This window comes from Neoarius graeffei, chromosome 16, assembly GCF_027579695.1.
Source record: "Neoarius graeffei isolate fNeoGra1 chromosome 16, fNeoGra1.pri, whole genome shotgun sequence".
NCBI lineage: Eukaryota > Metazoa > Chordata > Actinopteri > Siluriformes > Ariidae > Neoarius > Neoarius graeffei.
Window position 1 is genome coordinate 37,410,017 of NC_083584.1, and position 21,307 is coordinate 37,431,323.

At 39.1% G+C, this 21,307-nt stretch overlaps 1 protein-coding gene across 1 annotated transcript; it reads right to left on the reverse strand.

The window, feature by feature from the left end:
- Nucleotides 1-1,297: 1,297 nt before the first annotated feature.
- On the reverse strand, nt 1,298-19,441 carry vps45 (vacuolar protein sorting 45 homolog). The gene is made up of 15 exons (XM_060942879.1): nt 19,194-19,441; nt 18,866-19,000; nt 15,635-15,695; nt 15,444-15,523; nt 15,257-15,325; nt 14,835-14,972; nt 12,264-12,374; nt 10,532-10,666; nt 10,194-10,307; nt 9,372-9,539; nt 8,987-9,145; nt 8,730-8,837; nt 8,419-8,540; nt 4,638-4,769; nt 1,298-2,346 (listed from the first exon to the last, which is right to left on the reverse strand). Exons 1-15 carry the CDS (start codon nt 19,284-19,286, stop codon nt 2,256-2,258), a joined length of 1,716 nt encoding a protein of 571 aa, XP_060798862.1. The 5' UTR covers nt 19,287-19,441; the 3' UTR covers nt 1,298-2,255.
- Nucleotides 19,442-21,307: the final 1,866 nt, after the last annotated feature.

The following is a 21,307-nucleotide window of genomic DNA, read 5'->3' on the forward strand; positions in this document are numbered from 1 at the left end:
ACCTGCGACTCTGTAGAACAGGATAAGCGGCTACAGATAATGGATGGATGCTCCAGTTTCCCCCAAAGACATGCAGGTTAGGCTAATTGGTGGCTCTAAATTGACCATAGGTGTGAATGTGAATAGTTGTTTGTGTCTCTGTGTCAGCCCTACGATGACCTGGCAACTTGTCCAGGGTGTACCCTGCCTCTCACCCATCGTCAGCTGGGATAGGCTCCAGCTTGCCTGCAACACTGTAGAACAGGATAAGTGGCTACAGATAATGGATGGATGTGATTTTTAAGTCTTAACACGTTTCTAATATTTGGAAAAATTCTCCTGAAATATTAGCAGTTGTCAATAAACTATATGTTTAGAGCAGTGGTCACCAACCCTTCTTGTTCTTCCTCCTTGTCCAGCACTGTTGCCAGTTCAGGGTCCATGTGAACCATGTTGATCCACATGTCATATTAATTGGAGCAGTTTTACACCAAATGCCCTTCCTGCCACAACTCTCCCATTTCTGGGCTTGGGAAACAACCATTCACACCTATGGGCAATTTAGAGCAGCCAATTATGTGAGGGAGCCAAGAATGTGGGGGAAACCAAAGCACGCCCACACAGACACAAGGAGAGCATACAAACTCTGCACAGAATGGCCCCCATCGGTTACTGGGCTCGAACCCAGAACCTTCTCGCTGTGAAGCAACAGTGCTAACCACTACACCACCATGGAACCCACAGACATCACCAAATGCTGAGTTTCCTTTTTTGCGATGCTTTGCCTAGCCTTTCCTGTAGCTGCCTTCAGTTGCTGCTTGTTTGCAAGTCTTTCTGCCTTCAGTTTGCCATCAGTAAGTGAAAAGCATGCTCAACTGGGTTGAGGTCAGGTGACTGATTCAGCCATTGAAGAACATTCCATTTCTTTGCCTGAAGAAGCTCTTGCATGCAGTATTATGGCTTGTTAAGCATTGAATTGGGTATCCCTCAAGCTGGTAGCTAGAAACACTATCTGCTGTGCCACTGTTCCTATTTTCCCTTGATTTACATCATTTATTTTTATCACAAGCAGGCTTATATACCTGAACAGATTTCATAGAAATTAACCTGGTAGCGATGGCATTCAGTCAGAAATATAGTACGTTCATGTCCGAGTCTACAAGTACTGGTGATTCCTTCACAGTATGTGCTTTGATTAATCTGTACTTTTAGTTAAAGAATAGTTAAGAAGTCTATAATATTAACACTTCTCTGAATATGAAAATCTGAAAGCTTTTTTTTTTTTTTAAGATGGAAGAAACAATCGTACACAAGTTCAGTGATTACCAATACTATAATTTTGGTTTATTATACTTAATTCAAAAATATTCATTCTTCAGAATATCTTAAAGTATATCACACTGTACAACCGCAAAGAGAAATCATAAGAATAAAGAAAAGGTGCCACACAAGGACACAGTCACATAAAACTTAGATATGATTTAGAACGGGCAGAAACAGTCCACATTCCTGACCTTACATTAAGTATTACATTAAGTGCAAATGCCCATGTGTCCATTCAGTCATTTTCTGAATGTCATCAATGATCAACCATGTACTGTATGTCACAAACATCTAATTAAATCAATTGAAATTAATAGTTTTAATCGCACAATCACTAAAGGTTAGTGGTGGCTGAGAAAGTTTCATTATAGTGTTCAAGTATACATAAGCATTATATACACCATTGCAGAAATAAGCTTTAATAAATAACACCAGCATTAGATATGCATACAGTTATCTTTTTAAAAAGATGTTTGGAGTTAAGGTCCGGTTTTGACTCAGAAGGGAGAATATGCATCTCTGTACACATGGGCATTAGAAACATTAATGTAAAATATATATTATCTGTAGTCAGTTCATTAAAAGTCACAGCCTGACTATAGAATAACCTCATTAACATACAGCAAATCAGACACAATATACAGGCTGTACAGTCAGGTTTTGGGAGAGGCTGATTGCATTCTTCTTACTTAATGTAATGCTGTCATAAGCCATCATACTGATCACATTTATGAACATCAATGATCTGGAGTGTAACTTACATCTACAAATCACTTTTTCCTGTTCTGGACACCAGGATCATATCAAGTATTTCTTTGACTCACAATAGAGTATATTTTGGACACTGGAGAGAGGAATGTCTGCATTGAGTAGGATGGATACATGAAAGAAGCTTTCAGCTCTAAGCACACGCAGCACTGTTTTATATTAATAAGAAAACTACTGAAGAGTGTTCAGCGCCTGGTTGGTGCACGCCCAGCTCCCTGTGACCCTCGGTTTCCCCCATGACTCAGGCCAGCTGCTGATGTCACCTCCTCCAGGAAGCTGTGGAAAAGGGAGGAGAAACATGACCATGATTACCACAGTCAAATCAGCACTAACATACATATTAATCAGTGTGCTTGGGGGTTTATTATATTTCTGCCAAAAAATATCACAGGTCTGGGACTAGTTAATCTCATCTCTGAGTGTGTGTCTATATACATATACACACACACAGAGGTGTGTGTGTGTATATATATATATATATATATATATATATATACACACACAGAGGTGTGTGTGTGTGTATATATATATATATATATATATATATATATATATACGCACACACTGTGTGTGTGTGTGTGTGTGTACATATACTAGTGCATCTCAGAAAATTAGAATACCATGAAAAAGTTCCCTTTTTCATAAATTAATTCAAAAAGGTAAACTTTCATATATTCTATATTCATTAAATGTAAAGTGAAATATTTAAAGCCTTTTTTGTTTTAATTTTGATGATTATGGCTTATAGCTCATGAAAATCAGAAATCCAGTATCTCAAATTATTAGAATATTCCCTAAGATCAATCAAAAAAAGGATTTACAATACAGAAATGTCCAACTTCTGAAAAGTATATTCATTTATACACTCAATACTTGGTTGGGGCTCCTTTACCATGAATTACTGTATCAATGCGGTGTGGCATGGAGGTGATCAGTCTATGGCACTGCTGAGGTGTTATTGAAGCCCAGGTTGCTTTGATAGTGGCCTTCAGCGTATCTGTATTTTTGGGTCGGGTGTTTCTCATCTTCCTCTTGACAATACCCCATAGATTCTCTATGGGGTTCAGGTCAGGCAAGTTGGCTGGCCAATCAAACACAGTAATATCATGGTCAGCAAACCATTTGGTAGTAGTTTTGGCACTGTGGGTAGGTGCTAAGTCCTGCTGGAAAAGGAAATCAGCATCTCCAAAAAGCTCGTCAGCAGATGGAAGCATGAAGTGCTCTAAAATCTCCTGGTAGATGGCTGTGTTGACTTTGGACTTGATAAAATACAGTGGACCAACACCAGCAGATGACATGGCACCCCAAATCATCACAGACTGTGGAAACTTCACACTGGGCTTCAAACACCTTGGATTCTGTGCCTCTCCACTCTTCCTCCAGACTCTAGAACCGTGATTTCCAAATTAAATGCAAAATATACTTTCATCTGAAAAGAGGACTTTGGACCACTGAGCAACAGTCCATTTCTTTCTCTCCTTAGCCCAGATAAGACACTTCTGACATTGTCTCTGGCTCAGGAGTAGCTTGATATTAGGAATGCGAAAGTTGTATCCCCTTTCTTGAAGATGTCTGTTCGTGATGGATCTTGATACACTGACACCAGCCTCAGTCCACTCCTTGTGAAGCTCTCCCAAGTTCTTGAATCAACTTTTCTTGACAATCCTCTCAAGACTGCCATCCCTGTTGCTTGTGCACCTTTTCCAGCCACCCTTTTCAGCAATGACCTTTTGTGGCTTACCCTCCTTGTGGAGGGCATCAGTGATCATCTTCTGGACAACAGTCAAGTCAGCAGTCTTCCTCATGATTGTGGTTGTGTGTACTGAACTAGACCGAGAGATACACTGTGTTCATACTGTTTTACTCAAACTCGAAATGAAATATTCTAATCTTTTGAGATATTTTTTATATGTTTTTGTACTGTATGCCATACTGATTAAAATTAAAATAGAAAAATGCTTGAAACATTTTAGTTTATGTGTAATGAGTCTATAATATATAACATTTTCACTTTCTTCAATAACTGATGGAAAATATTGAACTTTTTCACATTCTAATTTTTTGAGATGCACTAGTGTATAATATATATAAAAAGCAGCAGACTGAATACTTTCACAATAGTCAAATTATATAATAGGACAAGAGTGCATACAGTATGTATTATTACAGTAATATACTTTTTAAGCAAATGTTGTTGGTATCCTGTATAATCTTACTAATCTGTATGCTATGTTATTTGCTACATTTATACAATATTCACGCCAGTACAGCACAAAGCCACACAAACATGAATATTACTAAAGTGGCAGTGTTGTCAACTGCCAAATTAAGATGTACAGAACGACTTCTCTAATCTATTTTATTCAGGCTAGATATCCATGTTCTGAAAGTTAAACCAAAACTGAGGTCTCCCAAAGAACAAATGTAGGCAGATTAATCCATTTATGCACTCACTGCATTTTAAATCACACTGCACATGGCTACCATCAAAACACAAAGGTGATGTAAGCAAAAAGAGAAGGGCAAGTAATCAGAACAAGAGGTGAAAATAATGAAATGCTCCCAACCTTGTGGTGTTGTGAATGGTTGTTCCTCCAAGCACAATGCGAACTCCTGGCATGGTGCGGTTCAGGTTGTACACAGTCAGTGCTTCTTCATACGTGGCTCCTCCGATGATGAACACAATGATGTCCTGTGGCCTGAATTGGACAGACTCAGTGTGTGACATACAATAACTACATCAGTCTGCCTTCATAAACGCATATGAGATTATTAAATACTGTGTATCAGCATATTTTATAAGCCTAGGTCATTTATCTAAGTATTAAGGCCCTCGGAAATTTTCAAAATTTCTCTCTTTTTATTTTGCACATACTGCAGTGTACTCATAAATAACTTAAAGCTAGATAACTGCTACAGCTCACCATCTCCTCAGAGAATATACACTCGTTATCAAATAATGACATAGTTGACAAGTTTGCCAATACTCCAGGTTAAGCTTTTCAACCACAAGGTTTTCTGTCCATCATCTGGATCGTTAAAGAAAGCATTGAAAAAGTTGTAGCTACTTTCGCATAATATTAAATTTACATTATCCATCCATCATCTGTAGCCGCTTATCCTGTCCTACAGGGTCGCAGGCAAGTTGGAGCCTATCCCAGCTGACTATGAGCGAGAGGTGGGGTACACCCTGGACAAGTCACCAGATCATCGCAGGGTATGTAGCGCTATACTTTAATTATTAAATGCCGTAACTTTTATGTAAAATCCATGTTCCCAAAACATTTTCCGCATGTTAAATGTCAAATAAGAAGAAACAATATGCTGGATTGTTGTTATAGTATTTTCTGTTAAAAAAAAGAAGCTTTGAGATCTCTCCTCCAACAGCTTTTCGTAAATCTGATCATTTTGCCACTCTCTTCAACCAATATACAGTATCAGTCAAAAGTTTGGACACACCTATGCATTCATAGGTTTTTTTGTATTGTGACCATTTTCTACAGCGTAGAACAATACTGAAGACATCAAAACTATTAAATAACACATGGAACATAATATGGAATTACGTGGTAAACAAAAACAGTGTTAAAAAACATGTTTGATATTTTAGATTCTTCAAAGTAGCCACCGTTTCCCTTGATGACGCTTTACACACTATTGGCATTACCTTAACCAGCTTCATGAGGTAGTCACCTGGAATGCTTTTCAATTAACAGCTGTGCCTCGTCAAAAGTTAATTAGCACAATTTCTTGCCTTCTTAAGGTGTTTGAGATCAAACAGTAAAATACAGTAAATAGCCCTATTCCACAACTGGAGTAATCCATATTATGTCAAGAACTTAAGCAAAGAGAAATGACATCAATCATTACTTTAAGACATGAAGTGACTTAATTAACAAAAATAAAGAAACACAATGAATTAGAATGTGTATCCAAACTTTTGACTGGTACTATAACATACACTACTGTTCAAAAGTTTGGGGTCACTTTGAAATGTCCTTATTTTTGAAAGAAAAGCACTGTTCTTTTCAATGAAGATCACTTTAAACTAATCAGAAATACACTCTATACATTGCTAATGTGGTAAATGACTATTCTAGCTAAATTCTACTAAATGTCTGTTTTTTGGTGCAATATCTCCATAGGTGTATAGAGGCCCATTTCCAGCAACTATCACTCCAGTGTTCTAATGGTACAATCAGTACGTTTACATGCACATCCAAATCGAGCTGCTGTCAGTAATTGAGCAAAGGGTCCCAGCAGGGGTGCCAGAGAAATCCAATCCTACATGCACACAAGGAAATCGAGCTATTGTGTGAGGTACATTGTGCACCCGAGCCACAGGTGGCGCTACACGCCCCATCGTGTTGGTACACTTCCGGTTGTCGTCATGAAGAAGAGCTATTCAAGAGTGTAAACAAAGTTATCAGTTCCGTGTTTTCCATTGCGCGTTTTTCTCCCGTCCATGAATTTTAATATATTCAACTCCTTAAGCTGAATGAGCATGAACTCTGTCTCCTCATTGCTCCAGAAGTGCACATTTCTGCTCGCCATTTTCTCTTCTTCGTTTGTTCCTCCTGACCTCTTCTGCTGCTCGCTACTACTGTTGCCATGCCGACCAAGGCTGTCGTGTTTCCTGCTTGTGGTCTCGTCACTCGTCACTTCCGGAAGGGGCAGTGCTGAAGTAAGTAGCTCGACTACGTAGCTCGATAGGGTTTACATGCACCAAGTAGCTCGGCTACAATCGCATAATCTAGGTCGTGTAGCTCGATTACGAGAAATCAAGTTCGGTTCAATTTCAGCCTAGCTTAGGTGTATCCATGGCATTTAGAACTTCAATTTCAGTCGAGCAACGGCAGAAATTCGATTTTCTCTATGTGCATGTAAACGCACTCAATGTGTTTGCTCATTGCCTCAGAAGGCTAATGGATGATTAGAAAACCCTTGTACAATCATGTTAGCACAGCTGAAAACAGTTTAGCTCTTTAGAGAAGCTATAAAACTGACCTTCCTTTGAGCAGATTGAGTTTCTGGAGCATCACATTTGTGGGGTTGATTAAATGCTCAAAATGGCCAGAAAAATGTCTTGACTATATTTTCTATTCATTTTGCAACTTATGGTGGTAAATAAAAGTGTGACTTTTCATGGAAAACACTAAATTGTCTGGGTGACCCCAAACTTTTGAATGGTAGTGTACACTCAGAGGGCTACATCTATTAAACCCCAAAAACAAAATCATCTGGTACTGGCCCAAAGACGTTTTGATGCTGTGGATTGTGTTCAAATTTGTGGACTTGGTACTGTGATTGAGTCACGGACATGGTAAAACTGTACATCCTTTAAATTACACCAGCCTGCTAATTATATATGGCTGAGAAAGGCTGTGTTTACATTAGAAAATTATTCCTTGACAATCAATGCATTTTTTTTTGTGTGTAATCCTATAAGTAGGTTTAATAAATCTAAAAAAATCAGAATGCAGAGCAAAGTGCTTCTGAATACTGATATGAGCAATCCTGCAATCTGATTGGCTACTCTACTACTAGGATATCAGCTCATATACTGTGAGTAGAGAAAAACAAAATGGCGGCGTGCATTGCTGAACCAACCAAGGACAAAATAAAAACTTTACTCGCAAACAAAACCCCAAAAAATACTAATTTTTTTTAAAAAGCAACAAAATATGGAATAAAAGTATTTGATGGTAAGAACGTATCTTTTTTTATTTTTCAAGAATTATCGCATTTTTCACAAATTGCTACTGTCATTTCACCGGTTTGGTTACATTCTAAGCGGAAATTATTTTGTTGGACATTTTGTATAAAGTTTTTATTTATCGAATTTGCAAAAAATAAAAATGTTCTGTTTCTCAAAATCCAGTGAATGTGGATAGAATAAAACAGTTATTCCACTCAATCTCGTCGTACATGGCTTATAGCCAACTCGGTGCTACGTGCCTCATCAGCGATCAGCTCATGTACGACTCGATTTCGTGGAATAACCGTTAAAGAGGCATATTATACTATAATTGGTAACATGGTAATTACCATAATTTGATTAAATGTTCAGAAAACAGTATCATCTTTATTATTGGTAAATTATAAATATTACAAAGCTAGTTTGTTAGCCTGGAGATCTCGGTGATAGCAGCAGTGTTGTGGTTACAATGTGAATTATGTGAAACATCTTGTAGAAATACAGCTTTTGACATACACCCAGCTGAGTCATAAAGTGCTAAAGCTAAAGTCAAATGAGGCAGATTGGAGATGCGTGACAAACTAGAAAGAATCACAGCTATGAAGAACGTAGGCTTAGAAATGTTATATCTGAGTATGTGCTGTATGAACCTGTCCCGTAGAGAACTCGGCCCGAGGTAGGGGAACTGACTGTCCTTCAAACGACCTTTAATTAGCTGATCCAGTGTTTCATGCAGCAGGGGCTGATGCTGGGTATAGACATTCTCAACACCCTACACACACAATTGTATAATTCTGTTAGTAGGAGCATACAAAGTGAGATACAAATATATACAGATGACCATACATTACAGAATTACACTATGATAGTCTGTGTGAAACTATCAGTAATCCATCAATAAATCTATGTCTAAAATGAGTTTGGAAGAACACTTGTTGGCATTCAGTGAATAATTATGTACCTTAAGTCCTTTGAAAAACTGTTTGGTGATGGCCACGGCATCTGTAGGAGTAATGAGATCACTTCCTCTGACCCGTTTGCCTCCATACTCGATCACGGCTTGTACCATCTGTTGTGTGGGAGGAAAAGTAGAACGAGAATGTGCTGAAAAAATGTTGGCATGACTCAGTTTAGTATACACCGGCCTTATTTACTAGCATGATTGCTATTGCACTGTAATAAACACATCAACAGAATTAGTGTTTTGTGAGTCATCACCTTGCGGTATTTTTCAGACACCCCTCTCCTGTTTAGCTCTTCCATGAGACTGGGCAAGATACTGCTGCTGTGTCTCTCATAGCGCAGAGCATATAGCATCACCAGACGCACTGCATCAAGCTCCGTCAAACGTGGGTTCTGCAGAGCACGCCGCACACTCTGCAGGAACAGGGGAACACCACAGCGGCAAGGTGACCAATGAAAATAAATAAATAAATAAATAAAACCTTAAAACTTTAAACCAAAGCCCAAAATGTCTTTGTGTCTCTATACTCTTAGTCAACTTTGTTCCAATTTGGAGGAAATAGTCTAAATAAAGCTGTGTGTTCTCACTTCAGTTTCAACTGTAAGGCATGTGTTAATGAATGTGAGGTATGTGAGGTACCTGCTGGGCGTTAGAATGATCATTCTGGCATGCAAGCTCCTGCTCCACCTCAGATACCTCCATAAGCTGCCTTTCACTGACGAGACGAGACAACTCGCCCACCACCGTCACATGCTTGGAAACCGTGCCCGACATCTTCTTAAACTGTGGGTAGTTATCCACAAACGCCTGCAGAGAGCAGGTGGGGGAGTATATGTAAAATCTTGACACTGCAAATTCTTGAAGAAGCACTTATTAACTAAGTAATAAACACAGACATGTGGGTGGGGACCACTGACTGGTCAAATACATTCGTCACAGAATCATCATGAGACATCAATCAAGTCAAACAATTAATATGTTAAGAAGAAAACACGAGCAAATCAAAATCACATTTTTCCCCCAGACAGCACAGCATAATGAGGTTATATTCCCACCAAGTACAACTGTGAAAACTGGGAAAATCGTTTGTTTTGCCACTTTACGCTTTCACACATGCTGAGTCAAAAATCAATCAGACCCTAAAAATTCCTGCATCGTTGCTAATGTTGTAACAGTTAATCTCCAGAGAACAATTCCTACTGAGATTACAAAAAACAGACCCACATATTCAACCAGGGTACAAATAGTTCCGGACCCTGGCAGGTCAGCCCATTACTGTAAATAAGAAACTTGTTCTTATTGACTTGCCTTGTTAAATAAAGGTCGATAGATCGATCGATAGATAGAAATTTCTTTTTTTTTTTAATCAGAGGCGTCATGGCACTGTGCCTGTGAAAATTTTCTAATAAATCATGGTGGTACCCAGAACTAAATAAACTGAACTTCATTCAATGTCCTCACCTTCATGTCGGCTATTGACTCTAGTTTCTGTTGGCCCTTTGGCTTTTTCTTCTGAAAGTCCTCCATCAGGTTTTTAATGTTTGTTCCAATTTCACCAAAGTTCAAGTACAAGTTCTGTTTCAGGGGGGAAAAAAAAACAAAAAGGGATAGTTCATATCTCAAGTCCATGAGATCTTTCTAGACAAAGATTACTTAAAAAACTAAAACATAAAAAGGATTAATTAACTTGAAAATCTTCATTAACCTTTATTGGGTCAGTTCAAAAAGTCTATTAAAAGACAAACATGAACATCACTTTGATACATACAGGTGGGAGTATTAATTCCTGTGATACCCACATTGGCATAAAATTCATCATTCTCTGCAGACAGCACCACCTCTCTCAAGTCTTTACTGATGCCAGGCACTCGGGACAGATCTATGCGGTTGTTATTGATGCCAAGCAGCTCATGAACCATTGCCTGATATGTCCACTAGAGGGGGAAAGTACAGGCCAAGCATTCCAGTGTTGATTATTGTATTGAATTGCTGAATCAGAAAATATAAAATATCAAAAAGGAAAACATGCATTTGGGGTGCATCACCACAAAATGAGTAGCAAAAGTTCATTTTGAGATATCGTGATTTGAAACAAGAGTGTGTCCAAAAAAAAAAAAATAATCCACATACTGTTTTTCTAATTTTGCTGTAAATACATTCCTTAATCTAAAATGTCACAGAAATATTATACTGTAAAACAAGATAAATATGACTTTGTAGGCCAAATAAATATCTGCTATGCTTTCATTGCAATTTAAACATCAGTCATTACAGCTGTTTTGTAGTTCAAGCTTGTATTTTCTCCAAACTTGATTTTCTGTGACCTTAAACTTCCTACATACTTTAAATTTTGCTAGTTTCTCTGGATTGGCTGCACTAAATTTATCTTTATGTTAAAGATAATTAACTATAGATTTAGAATATCCAATAAAGCAACTTTTCATTTTGGACTTATTTTGTGGTGGCACACCCTGTTTGTTTAAGTAAACAAGAAATAGAGCATAATGAATCCTTCTGGTTCCCCGGGAATGCAGTCCCATTAATAAAAGTATTAAACATTTAAAAGTAGACAGCCTTTAGATTTCATAAAATCGATGAAATTTAGTTCCCTCTGAAATTTGGTCATTGTGATACATGTTTATTTCTGTAATATCTAAAAAAAATAAAATAAAATAAAAAAACCCACAGGCCATTCTGTGGCTGGGAAGTTATTTAATTTGAAGGGATTCCCTCGCAAATAATGTGCATGAAATCGCTCGCTTCGTGCAGTCAAGCAAAGAGAGGAAGTCCAAGTGCACATGCGCAGGTTTACCTGCTTCTTCTCCTTTTCCTTCTTCTGTTAGGTTTTTCATCATGCGGCATCCAAAGTGTTGCATTACTGCCATCTACAGGTTTACCTTTGACTGTCCACTGACAGTTATAGCATTCTGTCGCTAAACGAATACCTGATCACACCGAGGTGCTTGCTGACCGCCGATATTTATTAGTTTGGTCCTGCGTTTCCTTTCCTTCGCAACATAACATCTTTTTTTCCTCACTTTCCATTACTGTAGTCAGTCTTTCACGTTTCATTTGCACATTCATGCCCTCCATTGTTCTTTCCTGTTTAAAATTTGTATCCCACAATGCCTTGCACCAACGGGGAAAGCCCACCACGTAGTGCATGACATAGTGTCTTGATTTGGGTCAGGGTGAAGTAAGAAAAAATAGTGTAGAATTTAGGGCCACATGGCCCTAAATTAATTAATTGCGCTATTTAAAAAAAACCAAACTAATAAAATTGGAAGTCTATGATTCGATTTCAGTAGATTTTGGTCCACTAAACAAAAATAATTGGATGTCAGGGAAAATTATTTTTAAGACCTAAACTTGAAAAATCTGAAAGTCAGTCTACCTTTGGAGTAACATCATCTGAACATTAGTCTCTATTGTCCTCTAGGGACCATAGCCTGTAAGTACAAGCTAAGCTATACTGCATCATGTAAATAGTTAATATAGTATGTTAAAATCAAAAGTGAGACAAACTCTCACCTGGTTAAGGAGCGGTGTGATCGCATCATCACTTCGGTCCAGAATCAGTAGAAGTGGAGGAACTTCAGTTTTTCTGAAGTCAAATAGTTCATACTCCTTGCTGATAATTTGCTACAGGATCAAAGACAAATGTAAAACATATGATACATACAGTAATCATATATGCCTTATATAATGCAAATACAAATAGATTTTTGCATTCCATTTACATTTGCTCTAATTATGCAACATCCTGCTATTTATGGTTAATGAGTAAGGACTGAAGTGGCAAACAGGGGTAGGTTTCCCAAAAGCATCGTAGCACAAAGGTCAGCGTTAAATGGTTGAGCGAGCACCACAATGAGCACTCTCTCTCCTAGTTAAGATGCTTATAGCGTTAAGAGGCTTTTGGGAAATCCACCTCAGATTAGTAATAAGACAGATTTGTAGGCCATTTGCAAAAGAAAGCACACTCCAACATGTTACACTCACTACGTTTACATGCACATAGAGAGAATCGAATTTCTGCCGTTGCTCGACTGAAATCGAAGTTCAAAATGCCATGTATACACCTTAATTCGGCTGAAATTGAACCGAACTTGATTTCTCGGAATCGAGCTACACGACCTAGTTTATGCGATTTCTGCCGAGCTACTTTGTGCATGTATACCCTATCGAGCTAGATGTCGAGCTACTTCCGGAAGTGATGAGTGACGAGACCACAAGCGGGAAACACAACAGCCTCGGTCGGCATGACAACGAATCATGACAACGGCATGAATCTTTTCTTTTTGTGGCATTGTTTGCACTGTTAAAATTTAGCTCACTTACTGTATCACCAAATACATCTGTACAGCTGTTGCATAGCTGTGAATTGTGTACATAAACAAGTCATTGTATTTGTGTGTGTATATATGTCCAACATCTGAAGAATGTCAATAAAAACAAAACAATTGAACTTTTTGTGTGTTTATTAAGACATAAGTTAAATTGTAAGCAAAAAAAATATTTTTTTGTAAGCAAAAAATGGACTTTAGAAAAATATTATTGTGCAAAATAAGTTGTCTTACAAAACAGTGGTCTGCGCAGGACAGTTTGTAGCCATAGTCTGTTAAAGCAAGCCTAACAGCTTGAACACGGAACTGCTAGTGTTGCCAGATTGGGGGTTTTAAGTGCATTTTAGCGGATTTGAACATGTTTTGGGCTGGAAAACGTCAGCAGTATCTGGCAACACTATAAGCTCTTCTTCATGACGACAACCGGAAGTGTACCAACACGATGGGGCGTGTAGCGCCACGTGTGGCTCGGGTGCACAATAGCCCGATTTCACTTGTGCATGTAGGATTGGATTTCTCTGGCACCCCTGCTGGGACCCTTTGCTCGATTACCAACAGCAGCTCGATTTGGACGTGCATGTAAACGTAGTCACTGTAAACAACATAAAATTGGCACAGGCAGTAACTTGGAGAAAAGCAGCTCAAATTATTACATTATTCTCCTTTGTTACGTACAGATTTTAATGTGGACACTTCAGTGGTAAAAACAGCCAAACAGCTGAAACAAGAAATGTGTCTTCTGTCTTCTGAAGAACTTTTGTGGGAGTTTACTAAGGCACATCAGTTAACTACTTGCTGCTATGGTGTGTAGATTTATTTTGTTTTTGTTAGCCATTTTGATTCTGTACATTCTATGATATACCCAGACTAAGGTGCAGTAGGATTTTCAAATCTAATTTTGTTCAAAATTACATTAATGTTGCTTCCTGCAGAGACTACTTAAAAATCCTCATTTTGTGGATGTACACAATTCATATCACTGCAAATTTGTATTGCAATTTATCCTCACACAATGTCTTGCACCAATATATTTTCAGAGTTACTCCCTCATTGCATCACTACACCCATATCAACACAGGACCTGTGATGATAACTGGATGAAAACTTAGAAAAAAGTTTGGCGTACACCCAACAGAATTCGAAATATACAGGCATTATACCAAGTTACAAGCCTGTGAGTGATGTCTAGTAGAGCATACACTCACTGGCCATTTTAATAGGAACTTGTTTTTGATTCTAAGATTCCTGTTCTTGGCTGGCAGGAGTGGAACCCAATGTGGTCTTCTGCTGTTGCAGAAGATGCTTTCCTGCTCACCACGGTTGTAAAGAGTTGCTATGAATTACTAGATCCTTCCTGGCAGCTTGAACCAATCTAGCTATTTTTCTCTGGCCTCTCTCATCAACAAGGCGTTTGTTTCCACCCACAGAACTGTCGCTCACTCAATGTTTTTGTTTTTCACACCATTCTGTGTAAACTCTAGAGACCGTTGTGTGTGAAAACCCCAGGAGATCAGCAGTTTCTGAAATACTCAAACCAGTCCATCTGGCACCAACACCCATGTTGCAGTGAAAGTCACAGAGATCACAATTTTTCCCATTCTGATGTTTGAAGTGAACATTAACTGAAGCTCTTGATTTGTACCTGCATGATTTTATGCATTGTGCTGCTGTCAAGGGCTCGGCTGATTACAGAACTGCATAAAACAGCAGGTGGATGAGTGTTCCTAATAAAGTGGCCGGTGAGTGTACATCGTACCTTAACACTTTCGGCCAGTCTCTTGGCCATGTCAGAGGAGAGCTGGTAACGAATCATGGGACACTTCTTTAAGGCCAACAGCACGGAGGTCAAACCTTGAGTGACATGTGGAAGAACAGTGGGATCCCAACTACGACCCTGAGCCAAACCACACAAACAAAACTCATGGATCAAAAACAGTGCAGAACTGAGAATTAAGGGGAAAGTGTTTCCATAAATTAGCATTAAAATGTTTAAATATATAATTATCTGGAATCTTAAAGAGCATTTTTATTGATTATTGATATTGAAACTAAAACAGTGAAACTCTTTAGTGTCATGCATGTACTTTCTACTAAAATACACAAAAAAGTCAATATGTTCTTTCCATATTATTGTAAAATTAGGCATACAACAGGACTGCCATAACCCATGTTTCCTACCCTGGACACTCCTTGTAGATTGAGGGAGAAAAGATGAGGATTCACAGCGATGAAGTCTCCATAGAACTCCTACAACATCAATTTATCACAGCGATCTGTTAATCACAACTGGGAAGGAGATGTGAAAAGATACGGATGTAAACGAGTATGAACATATGCTCAGTCAGCTAGACACAAACGTACTGACCTGCACCTCTGCAACAACCTCCTGCTCGTCAGCTTCTGCCAAGGCCTTCACTTCACTCTTACTGATGACATTACTGAAAACTAGATGAAGAAGGTCATAATGGTGTGAGAGTTGAGTGCTGCCATTGGAATAATCTCTATACAGAAACATGGGTTAGAAGGTTTTCTTTTCAAGTCAGTGCCATTACTCACAGATAAAGTAGACACTGTATTTGGGACGTCGCAGCTCATGAATCAGATTCTCTACATTATCCTAAACACATAAAACTTAGTTAAAAGCAATATTTTACACACACACACGATGTGAAACTGCATATGTATTGAGCGGAACACTGACAACACTCCCAAGATACTTTGCATTGTTGTTATTCTGAGTGAACACCCAAGAAGAGTTTACCTATTAAGATCACATTTTTTAATAGCAAATTGTAACCAAAAATAGTGCTTTCATAGGTTTCACATTTTTACTGCTAACTCGTCCAACAGTATTATATTTGTATATTTGTTTACATTAGTAATTTAAGCTACCTTATGAACCATACTGGGAACAAAAGTGAACAAATTCATTCATCTTAAAGACTGCAGTGGATCCAGAACCTACTGCAGAAACATTCAGCACGGGGTGGAAGGAAACCAGAGAACCCAGTGAAAACCCACACAGAAACAAAGAGAACATGTGAAACTCCTGACAGACAATAACCCCAGCTTAGAATTGAACCAAGGACCTTGCAGCTGTGAGGTGGCAATGCTTCCCACTACACCATGCACTCTACAAAATGCACTGTTTACTTCATCCATTTATCACTAAACTGCAATGTGTGTTGTTATTTACACAACAGTATGTAGTGTGGGCCGCACGGTGGTGTAGTAGTTAGCGCTGTCGCCTCACAGCAAGAAGGTCCGGGTTCGAGCCCCGTGGCCAGCGAGGGCCTTTCTGTGTGGAGTTTGCATGTTCTCCCCGTGTCCGCGTGGGTTTCCTCCAGGTGCTCCGGTTTCCCCCACAGTCCAAAGACATGCAGGTTAGGTTAACTGGTGACTCTAAATTGACCGTAGGTGTGAATGTGAGTGTGAATGGTTGTCTGTGTCTATGTGTCAGCCCTGTGATGACCTGGCGACTTGTCCAGGGTGTACCCCGCCTTTCGCCCGTAGTCAGCTGGGATAGGCTCCAGCTTGCCTGCGATCCTGTAGAACAGGATAAAGCAGCTAGAGATAATGAGATGAGTGTGTATAGTATATAGTGTGAGAGTGCACTGGCTTCAATGCTGAAGTGAACTCTTTCAGTCACTCCAGATGGGTCCCTTCAGAGTTCACTACAGCCTTCAGAATGAGCAGAGTGGTGGCTCAGGGTTGCTGATTATAAAGTCAGGGGTTCAAGCCCTACCTCACCACCACTAAGCTGCCACTGACTGGTCCTTGAACAAGGCCCTTAATAACCCTCTCTGCTCCAGCCAGGCATATCGTGGCTGACCCTGCGCTCTGTCCCCAACTTCCGAACAAGCTGGGATATGCGAAGAACATAATTTCACTATATCGCAATGTATATATGTGACAAATAAAGGCTTCTTCTTCTTCAAGATCACAGCTCCAGTTTTTACCAGAGGTGGACAAAGTACCAAAGTTTATTACTTAAGTCAAAGTACAGATCCCACTGGTTAAATGTGACTCCGATACAAGTGAAAGTTGTACAGTCAAATTTTTACTTAAGTTAAAGTACTGAAGTACTTGCTTTTAAAAATACTTAAGTATTAAAAGTACATTTTCTGTCAATGCACTGTTGTATTATTGCCACAACGGTTAAAATACCAAATGCCTCTGATGCAACTTACAGTACTGGATTTTCTGACTAGCTTGTAGAACCTGTAGAGCTGAAGCTCCACCTGACATTCTAGCAAACTCTTTTCAAACCCAAAATCCTACTGGGTAGCTAACGCTACTAGAAAAGAGTGTTCAGGTGTGAGTGGGCACCCTGTTTTATTTAAAGAACAGGGATCTACCAAAGTCTGATCTTCATAACATGTTTGTGGAAGTGTATCATAGCACGAACAAAGGAGATTTCTGAGGACCTCAGAAAAAGCGTTGTTGATGCTCATCAGGCTGGAAAAGGTTATAAAACCATCTCTAAAGAATGTGGACTCCACCAATCCACAGTCAAACAGACTGTGTACAAATGGAGGAAATCCAAGTCCATTGTTCCCCTCCCCAGGAGTGATCGATCAACAAAGATCACTCCAAGAGCAAGGCATGTAATAGTCGGCAAGGTCACAAAGGACCCCAGGGTAACTTCTAAGCAACTGAAGGCCTCTCTCACATTGGCTAATGTTCATGAGTCCACCATCAGGAGAACACTGAACAACAATGGTGTGCATGGCAAGGTTGCAAGGAGAAAGCCACAACTCTCCAAAAAGGACATTGCTGCTCATCTGCAGTTTGCTAAAGATCACGTGGACAAATCAGAAGGCTATTAGAAAAATGTTTTGTGGACGGATGAGACCAAAATAGAATTTTTTGGTTTAAATGAGAAGCGTTATGTTTGGAGAAAGGAAAACCCTGCATTCCAGCATAAGAACCTTATCCCATCTGTGAAACATGGTGGTGGTAGTATCATGGTTTGGGCCTGTTTTGCTGCATCTGGGCCAGGACAGCTTGTCATCATTGATGGAACAATGAATTCTGAATTATACCAGCGAATTCTAAAGGAAAATATCAGGACATCTGTCCATGAACTGAATCTCAAGAGAAGGTGGGTCATGCAGCAAGACAACAACCCTAAGCGCACAAGTGGTTCTACCAAAGAATGGTTAAAGAAGAATAAAGTTAATGTTTTGGAATGGCCAAGTCAAAGTCCTGACCTTAATCCAATCGAAATGTTATGGAAGGACCTGAAGCGAGCAGTTCATGTGAGGAAACCCACCAACATCCCAGAGTTGAAGCTGTTCTGTACGGAGGAATGGGCTAAAATTCCTCCAAGCTGGTGTGCAGGACTAATCAACAGTTACTGGAAACGTTTAGTTGCAGTTATTGCTGCACAAGGGGGTCACACCAGATACTAAAAGCAAAGGTCCACATACTTTTGCCACTCACAGATATGTAACATTGGATCATTTTCCTCAATAAATAAATGACCAAGTATAATATTTTGGTCTCATTTGTTTAACTGGGTTCTCTTTATCTACTTTTAGGACTTGTGGGAAATCTGATGATGTTTTAGGTCATATTTATGCAGAAATATAGAAAATTCTAAAGGATTCACAAACTTTCAAGCACCACACTTCGTCACTGTCCACCTCTGGTTTTTTACTGAGCAGGGAGATCACTAATCCATACAGTGCTCTCCAAGAATCCAGTCCAATACCATCGGTTTATACTCTACCCAGGTTAACTGATGTTCTCGACCACTAAAAACCTGACTCAAAGCCGAGGCACCTTGGTTGGTCTCAGGAAGCAGATGGCCTTGAGATGTTTCATGCTGTCACGGTTCTGAGAGTCTATCCTCTCAAACAGGTAGACCTCCTTTTGCAGGATCTCGGATTGTGTGTAAACCATACTCACGAAGCTGGTCTATGGTCAGAAGAAGGAAAGAAAGTGGTAGTAAATGAACAATTCCTAATGACTGACTGAATGTCTAGCTCATATGAATAGAAGAAATGAAACATTTCTGTCAGGCAAGACAATGGCGCATGAATTATCACTCATAAGTGTACCATTTGTAACCAAGAACAATGCCATGGAGGTCTCCTGGTCTTACACATACCGTCTCTTTATCCATGAGCAAAACCTTCATTCCTGGTCCACTGCTTTCTATCATTTTGGTGACATACTGCTTAACAGCTAAAATCACGTTCATTTTGCCAACAATATTCTTTACTGTGTCTATTTAACCAAAATTCCTGCTGAATCTTCAGCTTTTGTAAATAGTGACTATCTAGTTAATATCTACTGCGTATTTAACTGATGACTTTGTTGACAACGGAGGAAAAACTCAATGTATCGCTCATGAAAGCGGATTACTTCCGGTTTATGGGATGACCTTTAAGTTTGATCTGAGATCTGTTAAAAGAGCGATCAGAGCATAGGATTTTGTACAAATTCTCAACGTCACAACTGATCTTGAATCAGCTAACAGGCACGCGGAAAGGCTGTCCCACAATGCAACGCGCCACCGTTGCACAGAGTCAATAAAACGCCATATTGGTAAGGTAGCAGAGCGATTATCAGGGTTCCAAGCATTCTTGCTTCGAAAACCTTCTGCTCTGAATATCAGAATCAGATAATCAGAACCAAATTTATTGCCAAGTCCGTTCTCACATATGAGAAATTTGCTTTGGTGTTTGGTGCTTGAACAGTTAAGATAGAATATATATATATATATATATATATATATATATATATATATATATATATATATATATATATATATATTCTATCTTAACTGTATATAACTGTATAACATATATATATATATATATATATATATATATATATATATATATATATATATGCAGTGGTGCTTGAAAGTTTGTGAACCCTCTAGAATTTTCTATATTTCTGCATAAATATGGCCTAAAACATCATCAGATTTTCACACAAGTCCTAAAAGTAGATAAAGAGAACCCAGTTAAACAAATGAGACCAAAATATTACACTTGGTCATTTATTTATTGAGGAAAATGATCCAATATTACATACAGTGCCTTGAAAAAGTATTCATACCCCTTGAACTTTTTCACATTTTTCCACCTTACAACCACGGACTTAAAAGTTTTTTTATTGAGATTTGATGTGATAGACCAACACAGAGTAGCACATAATTGTGAAGTGAAATGAAAATGATAAATGGTCTTCAAAATTTTAAACAAATAAAAATCTGAAAAATGTGATGTGCATTAGTATTCAGCCCCCCTGCGTCAATACTTTGTAGAGCCACCTTTTGCTGCAATTACAGCTGCAAGTCTTTTGTGGTATGTCTCTACCAGCTTTGCACATCTAGACACTGAAATTTTTGCCCATTCTTCTTTGCAAAATAGCTCAAGCTCAGCCAAATTGGATGGAGAGCGTCTGTGAACAGCAATTTTCAAGTCTTGCCACAGATGCTCAATGGGATTTAGGTCTGGACTTTGACTGGGCCATTCTAACGCATGAATATTCTTTGATCTAAACCATTCCATTATAGCTCTGGCTGTATGTTTAGGGTCATTGTCTTGCTGGAAGGTGAATCTCCTTCCCAGTCTCAAGTCTTTTGCAGCCTCCAACAGGTTTTCTTCCAGGATTGCCCTGTATTTAGCTCCATCCATCTTCCCATCAACTCTGACTAGCTTCCCTGTCCCTGCTGAAGAAAAGCATCCCCATAGCATGATGCTGCCACCACCATGTTTCACAGTGGGGATGGTGTGTGCAGGGTGATGAGCAGTGTTAGTTTTCCGCCACACATCGCGCTTTGCATTTAGGCCAAAAAGTTCAACTTTGGTCTCATCTGACCAAAGCACCTTCTTCCGCATGTTTGCTGTGTCCCCTACATGGCTTCTGGCAAACTGCAAACGGGACTTCTTATGCCTATCTTTCAACAATGGCTTTCTTCTTGCCACTTTTCCAAAAAGGCCAGATTTGTGGAGTGTATGACTTGTAGTTTTCCTGTGCACAGATTCTCCCACCTGAGCTGTGGATTTCTGCAGCTCCTCCAGAGTGATCATGGGCCTCTTGGCTGCTTCTCTGACCAGTGCTCTCCTTGCTCGCTCTGTCAGTTTAGGTGGACGGCCATGCCTTGGTAGGTTTGCAGTTGTGCCATACTTTTTCCATTTTTGAATGATGGATTGAACAGTGCTTCTTGAGATGTTCAGAGCTTGGGATTTTTTTTTATAACCTAACCCT